We start from the raw sequence: 9,668 nt of genomic DNA on the forward strand, positions 1-9,668 counted from the left end.
TAGTGCGTGACGCCGTAAGATGTTCATGAGATGCAGGTACACCCGAAGTCCACTTGGTGTCACTCTCCATCTGGTGGAGAAACCCAAGTGCAGGACCTTCCATTTCCGCCAGGCGGCAACACTGCCGTCTGTTGGACGGACTTCCTGCCGCAGAAGAAGACTGGCGGGAACATCAGCATCTCGGCGGAGGAGTGAAAGACGGAAGAAATATCACAAGTGAGCGGTGAAGGTGAAGAACCGAATCTGCGGTCCGTAGCAGCAGGTGTAGTCGATTGGAAGTTGGGTCCCTCACAGCCCACGGGCCGCTAGCGACCCGTCCGCTCGACAGCATGCTAACTGCTAGCTACACACACAGCAGCGTTGACGTCACCAGCGCCTTACTGACTTATCGCAAACTGCCGTTTATCCGACAGTTACGACGGAGATGTTTACATCGGAACTGGTAGCGCTCGCGCTAGTTAGCAGCAACGAGCCAATCATTGCGCAGGTCATCCCGTCAGCCAATCACTTCATTTTGCACATCTTAGTCTTTAGTTTGAAGAATATGGAATCGATTCATAGCGGGTTCGGGTCTGCCCCGACTTCCGTATTCTAGAAGCTTCTCTCATATTCTAACACAGGCGCCTGAGTGTCACTGACTGGTCTTATTGGTTAGGAGAAAAATATTCCGAGCAACAGTTCGATAATCAGCATGACCGGAAGTACAGTTGTGTTTCTATTGATTGCTGGTAATTCTGTTCATTAGCAGCAATTAGATACTAATTTCAGGTGTCCAGTAGCAAGATAAATACACACAAGAACACATAGCCCCCGAAACACATTCATAAATAGGTAATGATGAAAAATTAAACAACTATTCAAATATACAAAATTAAATTGAAAAAATATTAAACAGACTCGTGCGGCTAGAGCTCCGTCCGTGTGAATCGACTGACAGACTCGTTCAGACTGACTCATTTCCTCCAGTCTCATGGAACGTACCAGCGGCTCACCTCAGCTACGGGATGGAGCCCTGTGATTGGAGTGGCAGCACGCGGCCCCCAGGTGAGCCCCCCCACAGACCTTCAGCCTCAGGTGACCTTTGAACCCAACTGAGTGCAGGTGACCTGGATTGTTTCTCTTCTGTGTTTCAGAGCTTCAGCAAGTAGAAGCATGTCACACTCCTCAGAGAAAGGTAACACACACACACACACACACACACACACACACACACACACACACACAGCTAATCAGTCCTATGAGCCTTGAGAATGTGTGTGTGTGTGTGTGTGTGTGTGTGTGTGTGTGTGTGTGTGTGTGTGTGTGTGTGTTGTAGCTGACAGGAAGGTGGAGGCTGCCAGCAGGTGAGTTTGCTTGATAATAATCTAATAGTAACTGATAATGATTTTTTTTCTTTTTTCTGTAAAGTGTTTTAAATTTATTTAACATGATGCTGAGTGACAGGATGTGGGAGGAGCCAGAAATGGGGGCGGAGCCAGAGGCAGGGCCATCTGGCCATCAGCCCAGCAGGCAGGGCTACTGTGGCTACTGCAGGCTCCTCTACAGCAACCTGGAACAGGTAGCAGCACCAGTTTGGTCAACAGACCCCAGTGGCCAATTAGGTTGAGCAGCGCAGTAACAACGTGTCATTTCAGCACCTGTCCAGCCTCAAACACCTGGAGTCCATCCAGGCCACCACCCGAGTCCCCAACCCCCAAGGCTTCTCCACCTCCACCAGCTCCGTCCTGCTAGAGCGCTTCCTGCAGGACGTCCTGCTGCACCACCCGCACCGCTACCAGGACCCCAGGTGACTGAGCGAATCAAATGCACCTCCAGCTTGTGACCTACAGTGACCCACAATGGCCCCCAGTAACCTCACAATGACCCTTAGTGTCCTCAAAATTACCCACAGTGACCTCACAAAGACCCACAGTGACCTTTCCAATGACCCACAATGAGTGATATCACCTTCTGTCCCTGCAGACCTCCTGACATCGACCTGCCGTCTGGCTCTGCCCCCCCGCTGTCCTGGGGGGAGCCTGACCAGGTTCCGGAATGCACACCCGGGTCAGGTGAGACTAAACGTCTCTCGGCCAATCAGGGAGCAGACAGCAGACTGGGCCAGCAGAGTGAGGCTGGTCTTCTGGTCAGATTAGCTGCACCAATCAGAGCAGAAGACCAGAGGACCACCTGCGTGGAGGGCATGCCCACGTCCTGTGGAAAGGCCCAGTCTCCACCCCCACAGGCCCAGGCTCCACCCACTGTCCACAGGAAGGTCCACAGAAAAACCAACAGGAGGAAAAGCAGTGAATCCTCTCCCTCTGTTCCCTGGGGGAGGTGGCCGAAAACCCAGCAGGAGGCGCTCTTCTCCTCGGACAACCCTGACCCCCTTGTCCCCCCGGTCACCCCGTACCCTGTGGGCCAGACAATGGAGGAGGTGTGACCCTTTGAGTCCTCTTTGTTGTTGTGGTTTTGCTCCATGACCTTCTGGTTCCAGTGTCTGCTGCTGCTACTGCTCTTCAGGTGATCCGGAGGTTCTGCCACGGGCGCAGTTCCAGCAGCTGCCAGCAGGAGGAGTTCAAGGACCTTCAGTTCAGCCTCCCCACCTCTACGGAGACAGTGAGCGATGACTGGGACTCAGCTCTACAGGTGTGTGTGGGGATCGAGGGGAGGGGGTTCACATGTTCTCTGTCCTGAACTCATGTTGCCACCAGGTGGAGCTGCAGACGCCCAACCAGGTGAGCCGGTCAACCAGACAGGAGCTCACCTGTCTGATGGACCTCCAGGTGCTGCTGGAGGACCAGGTCTATCAGGATCAGCTCCACTCCACCCTCCACCTGTCTGGGAGTGGGGCTAAGCAGGACCAGGCCCCGCCCCTGGAGTCTCGGCATGTCCCAGAATCCTTCAGGGGGAAGTCGTGGGCCCAGATCCAGCAGGAGGACGAGGAGAAGGTGGAGCGGCTGGTCCGCCAGTTCAGACGACACACCTTCACCTGCTACTTCGACAGCGAGTCCCTGGCCAGGTAACAACCAGTGACCCCTCGTGACCACAGTGACCTCCTCTCCTGGTATCCTCCCTAGTTTTTTTCTGACACTACATTTACATGACAGTCAAGAAAACCAAATTATTGCCTTAGTCTGACTATGACTGGACAACTGAAGTGCATGTAAACGCATTAGTCTAACTATCTATTAAGACACCCAGATAATGCAATTGGAATTCAAATTTCTCCGTCATGTATACGCCTTAGTCGGAGTTTAACTGGGTAACGCATGCTACTTGAACTTGTGGCAGTTCTATAAGTTTATGTATAACTTTGGACAATATTCCTTTGTAGAAGCAGTACGCAAACCTTTCAATTAATTTGTGTACTCTAAAAAGGGTTTTCTGCAGAATTTGCCAGTAAATACAGTACAATGGCGGTTCTCACCTGGAGTGGAATTGCTGCTTGTAGTTCCTTCCTGAAGGTTCAAAACACCACCAGAAGTCCAAAAGGTTTCTTAAATGACCTGCACGTTAATCAGAAATTGTCTCTCCATTATGTGTTGAAACTCTTTCGTTGACATTGTGTTTTCTACTTCTATTTATCTACGCAATAAAAGGAGTAGGCAGATATGTTTCATTGCTTTTACTGAAGCTACATACACTACAATTAAGCCCCTTTCCCACTTACCAAAAACATACACCCGCCATGAATCTGCATTTGGTGGCAGTGGGAAAGGCTCACCGACTCGCGTCGAAACATGTCAAACAACCCTGCAAGCAAGCCTTGTTAAAACCGTCTCTAATCAGCTGTGCTCCAATCAGCTTGCAGTGGGAAAGGCAGACCTGCGTCAACATCACGTCTTTTACCTGCCACACGTGATGACGTTAAGCGTTACGTGTGCTAAATCATAATATCGCAGCAGTTGCAGCCATTGAGGTGTTCAATTATGGTCCATCAGCACTCAAAAATTGTTCATATGGAGGTCCTCTGGCCTTTTCTTTGTTTTTATTTTTATTAATAGAAACACACCACAAACAACACAACAGTTCCTTGACAACATCACAAGCCATGCATGAGTGCAGCTGACATCACAAGAAAACAAAACAAAACGAAATCCACTAGGGTCCAGATAAGCCGAACAGAAGCAGCCATTGAGAAACAACAAACGAACAAGCGTACACCTAAGACAATCCATAGTTGATGTTTAATTATGTTGACAAAGTCAATTTCTATGCTGGTTGGAGCATTTTTAATTATATTCCAATCTGCATGGTTTGTGATGTAGTGCCTTATCTGAAAGTACCGGAACATATCGCTTAGGGGTAGAAAACATTTGTCCAGTCCAGATATGCAAATGGCTGTACACCAGTGTCACAGAGCAACTGGTCAATAACCCTCAGGTTTCTCCTTGCCCATCTCTTAAAAGTGATATCTGTTGATGAGAGGGGGGGGTCTGGATTCCCCTTGAAAGGGCAACTGCCCCTCTTATTGTCTTTTGGACCGTTGACCATATTTTGAAGGTGTGTTTCACCCATATATTATTGATTTCAAATTTCCTCTGGGACTTTTTACTCAGAAACACTAAAGTGGATAAAGGTATTACTTGCAATGAATTCTGTTCAATGTTTACCCACCCTGATTCCACATCATTGTTAATCCAAGCTACCACTGTTGTTAATAGTGCGGCCCAGAAATAATATTTCAAATTCGGAAGGCTGACTCCACTCCCGTTCTTCCCAAGAGTGAGCGTTTCTCACCTTTGGTTTCTTATTTTGCCAAATAAATTTAGATATAAGATCCTTTCCCTCTTTGTGTATAACTATGGTTTTTGGGGGGTCCCTTTCATCCAGTGCGTAGTTGTAAACCCTACATAAAATTGGGGCTAGCTCGTTAACAAAAATGTTATAGTATTCCCCAGGGTATCCGTCGACACCCGGGGATTTACCATTCTTTAGTTTACTAATACTGTCTATTATTTCCTGTGTTGTTATGGGGGAAGATAGCAACTCGGCCTCATCCTGTGATAATCTATTCAATTGGATCGAGTCGAGGAGTTTTGTTATGTTTTCCTCCTTCCCTGTTAATTCTTGACCTTCATATCATTTTTTATAATATGCAGCAAAAGCCTCAGTTACTTCTTTTGGTTGGGAGGTAAATCTATTTGTGTCTGGGTGTTTAATTTTCGGTACCACACGGTACCTAAAATGGGTGATGGGAGAGAAATATAAACTTATATCAGTATCAGGGATATGTATAAGTAATTATATATACATATATATATGTGTGTGTGTGTGTGTGTGTGTGTATATCCATATAGATATATGTATATATACATATAGATGTATGTATGTAAATATATATGTATATATATATATATGTGTGTGTGTGTGTGTGTGTGTGTGTGTGTGTGTGTGTGTGTGTATATATGTGTGTATATATATATACGTATATATGTGTATATATATATATATATATATATACACACACACACACATATATGTGTATACATATATATATATGTATATGTATGTATATATATATGTATATGTATATGTATATACATATATATATACACACACACATGTATAAACATATACACACACAAACATATATGTATAGCCCAACAACACCATTATAATTGGAGGTAATAAGACCATTTAACTTTAAGCATTTACCAGTAGCTTATTCGCGGTTGCTCATCTAATTAACATGGAAAAACCTTACTTTTTTACGCAGTATTCCCAGTCTTTTCAAGGGAAGAAAAACCTGCAGTCGTCCTCTGTAAACATGCTGACATTCCGTCCCCCTCACTTGGTAGCCCGTCTCTCCCATCTGTGATTGGCCACACACGCTCTGCTTTATCCCGCTCGACTCGGACCTGGATGTTGAGGTCCTTAAGCACCTTGCGCTGCGTCCATCACCGCATGGAAAGTTTTTTTCCTCAGATCCCACCATCATCCTCAGTCGGGCTGGGTACATGCACTTTGCTTTCACGTTTTTCTCCTTGAGCTGTTTCACAACATATCTTACCTGAGCGCGTTTCTTCTGTAGCTCCGGCGAGTAGTCGTTATCAAAGTAGATCTGCTTCTCCAAGCATACTGCAAGATCTGTTCCTTCACTGTGTAGTCCGCAAATTTAATCACGATGGAGCGAGGCAAGTTGTTTCTTTCGGTTTTGGCATGAGTGCTCTATGCGCTCAGTCAATTCTGATGTCGGCTTCGGTTAACGGCAAACTAGTCAGCACCGTCGGCAGTAACCTTTTGATGAAGGCGGTCACATCTCTCCCCTCGCTTCCTTCAGGTACCTGATAGAGCCTTAGATTTTGCCTTCTGTGCCTGTTCTCAAGATCCTCACACCGTTCAAATAATTCTGCCTCACGCTGCAGTAGGAAGCCGATGGCTTTCCCGTGAGCTGCGTTGGTCTCCTCTGTGGCTGTTATGCACTCCGCCGCGTCAGCGACCCTCTTTTCCAGCTTTGTTAGTTGTGCACTTAAACCTCAAATTGATGTTTCAAGCCTTGTGAATGATTCCTTGGTTTGGCCTTCAAATTCCTTTACATCAATCCTCATCTGTAGAATGTCCCCTCGTATTTCTGAGTTTGACTGGCCGATAGCTTGCAGCATCCCTTCCAGGTTGCTAACGGCAGTTTCAGAGACATTGCTAGCGCTAGCTTCGTCGGGGTTAGCAGGCTTATTAGCATCGGCTGATTCCGACGATCTTTCATCTCCTTCTCTGTTTCTAAACTGATATCTAGCAAGTCTATCAGTAGTGCTCGTTTTTGTGGTGTTGTTGGTCATGTTTTTGCTGAGGTTTGTCCAAATAACGATTTGGTTAGTTGGCTAATCAGCAACGGAGCAACATGGCTCCGCTGGAAGTCCCGTCCTCTGGCTTTTTCACTCGCAGCTCGCACACAAAATAGACCAGACGCCGAAAGTCTGACGTGAACGACACCATTGTTCTGCGGTTATTCACGGAACTATTTTACATTCAAAGGTGCCCAACAACAAAGAACACTGGCCACCGCCGGACTCGCTCTCCATTGTTTAATTCCCCGAATTATGTCACATTTTATCTACACGGTCTCAGTGCAATGACGTCAGCAGACCCGCAGCGGTAAAAGTGGAAGCTGTGGAGCTTGCCAGCGGGGTCAGACCTAACTGGTTTTGATCAGTGGGAAAGGGGCCAAATGCCGATTGATAGTCGACCCGCGTTAAAAAAAAAACAAAAAACACTGTCAACCCCCTAATTTCAGTGGGAAAGTGGCTTTACAAACCCTCTCCCGGCAGTCTTTTCTCCAAACCTGCATGCACCAAGAACGAAGGGTCCCGGTCAGTCGCCACAGTGACGGCACAAAGTGTAAAATCAAAGACATTGTTTTGTTGTAGCTCTCCAACAGCATGCAACGTTGTAGTCTGCCTCTCCAAATCACCATCGGTTTCCTTACCAAACAGCTGCAGCATCACCGTCAGTGGATTGTCAAAACATTCACGAACGTACACAACATGTTACTGGCAATTTTCATGAAAGTAAAGAAAATATGGTGGCCGAGGGAAACGAGTCTCAGGCAGCCCACAAAATGTTATATAAACGATGACGGTGTGCTAGCTGTGAGTCTCGGTGGCTCACAGAGGCTTTTCAATTGGGTGAAATAAAGTCCAGCCCTGCGCATGCTTGGGTGTATTGTAATTCCTAATTTTTTAATGTCACTAGTATGTAACACTCACTTAAAAGAGTATATTTGCTCTGGTGGATGTGGGCTGCAACTGTAAAAATCGGCAGTAATATGTTTGTGAATTTCTGACGAATCCGCTGACAGTGGCAGCACATTAGCGGCTGTTCGGTGAGGAAACCTATTAAATTAATGACCAGTACGGACATAACACCGATGTTGTATCGCGCTCCAGTTGTTTGTTATTGTGCGACGAAAGAGGGTAATCGGAAATGAACACGCTGAAAAGATTCATGTTGCCCACTAGTGTTGGGGAGGGGAACACATTCCCGTCAATAATTCGATTTTGCCTGTTGCATGTATACTGGCACAGAAGTCTGATTGGACAATATCCAATTTTGATCATAGCTTGATCAAGCTGTGTATGTAAACGCAGTCTGCGTGGTGGGGGCCCGGGTGTGGGGTGGAGACGTCCATCAGGTCATGTGACCCTCTGCCTCTTCAGGTACGGTAGGCGGCGCCTCGGCCGGAAGGGACGTGTCCAGGAGGAGGAGGTGGCTCCGCCCCCATTGGACGTCCAAGACGAGGAGGACGTGGTGGGCGTGGCCAGGAGGAAGAGGGGGCGGGGTTTCACAGTGGCATCCAGGTGTCAGGTCGTCAAAGTGAGTCACGGCACCCAGACATACCGTCTGCTTGTCCCGGAGGTCCGGCCGGCCAATCAGGAGGCCCCAGCCCCCGCGGCCAATCAGGAGACAGCAGCGGCGGTTACCCCGGTGACTGCGAGGCCCACTGGTGGTCAGGCTTGGCGCTGCCTCCCGTCCTGCTACTCGCCCATCGTGACGCCACTGCAGCCTTGCACCACAATGCTCTACCTGCTACCACTGTCCCCTGGCTCCACCCCCTTACCCCGCCCACTGACCATGCCCCCTGGCTTGGCCCACTCGCTGGCGCCCGGCTCCACCCCCAGACGCTGCAGGAAGAAGCGGCGCCCGCTGGATCAGCAGGGGTCAAAGGTCAAGTACAAGCAGCTACCAGTGAGGTTCTACGACCCCAATAGCCGCCGCGTCCTGAAATCTCTGCCCCCCTCCAGAGGCTCCGCCCCCTCCTGCAGGCGCCAGCTGTTCCGCAGCCTGAGTCCCAACCTTAATGCCCACCGACCGCAGGGGGAGGGGCCGCCAGAGGTCAAAGGTCAGATGTGCTCGGCCATTCTGCTGAGCACACTCAGTAGAGACTCAGCGCAGTCTCACCGGGGGGGCCGGAGCAAGGTGGCCAAGGCCCTCCTAAGGAGGCCACGCCCCCTCAGGCTCCGTCCCCTGGTAGCCAAGAGATCCAGCAGGGCCGAAGCCCCACCCCCTCAGGCCCCGCCCCGGAGGGAGGGACTGAGGCGGACAGGGAGCAGTGGTCGGAGCTCTGCTGCTCCTCCCCTGAGGGGGCGGAGGGGGCGGAGCTTCAGAAAAAATTCAAATAAACAACTTGAGTCGTGAAAAAGCACGAAGTGACATTTTTCCTGGGCATCCTGGAGGTTAAAGGTCTCTGTTAAAAATCGACAACTTCAGTCTCCGGTTTGACCTTTGACTTTATTTTTGACCAGATGGTTTATTGGCAGCTGGAACACAAGCAGCAGGTCTCAGGGGGAAACACTGTTTCTTCTATCTGTTTTCATGTGTTTTGATACTTCAGTTTGACTTTGTTATTTGATATTATTGTTGTTGCTGAATAAAACATATTTTCTAAGCTGGAATTGAGTTGTGGTGTCTCACCGGTTGATGCGCCATACTGGGTCCGTAGGGGGGGGGTAGGGCCCTGGGTGCCCGGGCCTGCCTTAGGTACCGATGGGGCTGGGTCCTGGTCATGGGGATGGGTCTGGTCTCGCTTGCCCGGGGGGGCCCCCGACTGGGCCGGGCTCTGCTGCCTGTCCGCCCCGGGTGGTGGCCCTTCTTCTTGGGGTATCTGCCTCCCTGTCATCTTGCCCTGGCTCCTCGTGGGGCGGGTGCCCTCCGGCCCGGGGCCTGCTACTCTGGGCCTCTTCCTGGCC

At 49.2% G+C, this 9,668-nt stretch overlaps 1 protein-coding gene across 9 annotated transcripts; it reads left to right on the forward strand.

Annotated features, from left to right (window-relative positions):
- The first annotated feature begins 60 nt into the window (after window positions 1–60).
- Window positions 61–9,374, forward strand: zdbf2 (zinc finger, DBF-type containing 2). Of its 9 annotated transcripts, none has more exons than XM_076041862.1 (11): window positions 75–262; window positions 769–831; window positions 967–1,074; window positions 1,134–1,174; window positions 1,316–1,343; window positions 1,444–1,558; window positions 1,635–1,786; window positions 1,963–2,416; window positions 2,503–2,628; window positions 2,694–3,001; window positions 8,139–9,374. In XM_076041862.1, the coding sequence occupies exons 4-11, from the start codon at window positions 1,153–1,155 to the stop codon at window positions 9,115–9,117; spliced, it is 2,184 nt and encodes a 727-aa protein (XP_075897977.1). In that variant the 5' UTR covers window positions 75–262; window positions 769–831; window positions 967–1,074; window positions 1,134–1,152; the 3' UTR covers window positions 9,118–9,374. The 9 variants fall into 9 exon arrangements, with proteins under 9 accessions (XP_075897948.1, XP_075897977.1, XP_075897940.1 ...); XM_076041825.1 differs by having other exon boundaries at window positions 967–1,044; XM_076041842.1 differs by having other exon boundaries at window positions 81–216; window positions 967–1,044.
- Window positions 9,375–9,668: the final 294 nt, after the last annotated feature.

The sequence above is a fragment of the Nelusetta ayraudi genome, unplaced genomic scaffold (genome assembly GCF_046127955.1).
Source record: "Nelusetta ayraudi isolate G7.1 ecotype Tasmania unplaced genomic scaffold, CSIRO-AGI_Nayr_v1 ptg000004l, whole genome shotgun sequence".
In the NCBI taxonomy this organism is placed as follows: Eukaryota; Metazoa; Chordata; class Actinopteri; order Tetraodontiformes; family Monacanthidae; genus Nelusetta; species Nelusetta ayraudi.

What these genes read in the sequence shown, in the direction of transcription:
- zdbf2 (XM_076041833.1), top strand. Translation starts at nt 1,153, where the DNA reads ATGTCACACTCCTCAGAGAAAG. An exon ending in CACCGCTACCAGGACCCCAG is followed by an intron (nt 1,787 to 1,962) that starts GTGACTGAGCGA and finishes CTGTCCCTGCAG; the next exon opens with ACCTCCTGACATCGACCTGC. An exon ending in TGGGCCAGACAATGGAGGAG is followed by an intron (nt 2,417 to 2,502) that starts GTGTGACCCTTT and finishes ACTGCTCTTCAG; the next exon opens with GTGATCCGGAGGTTCTGCCA.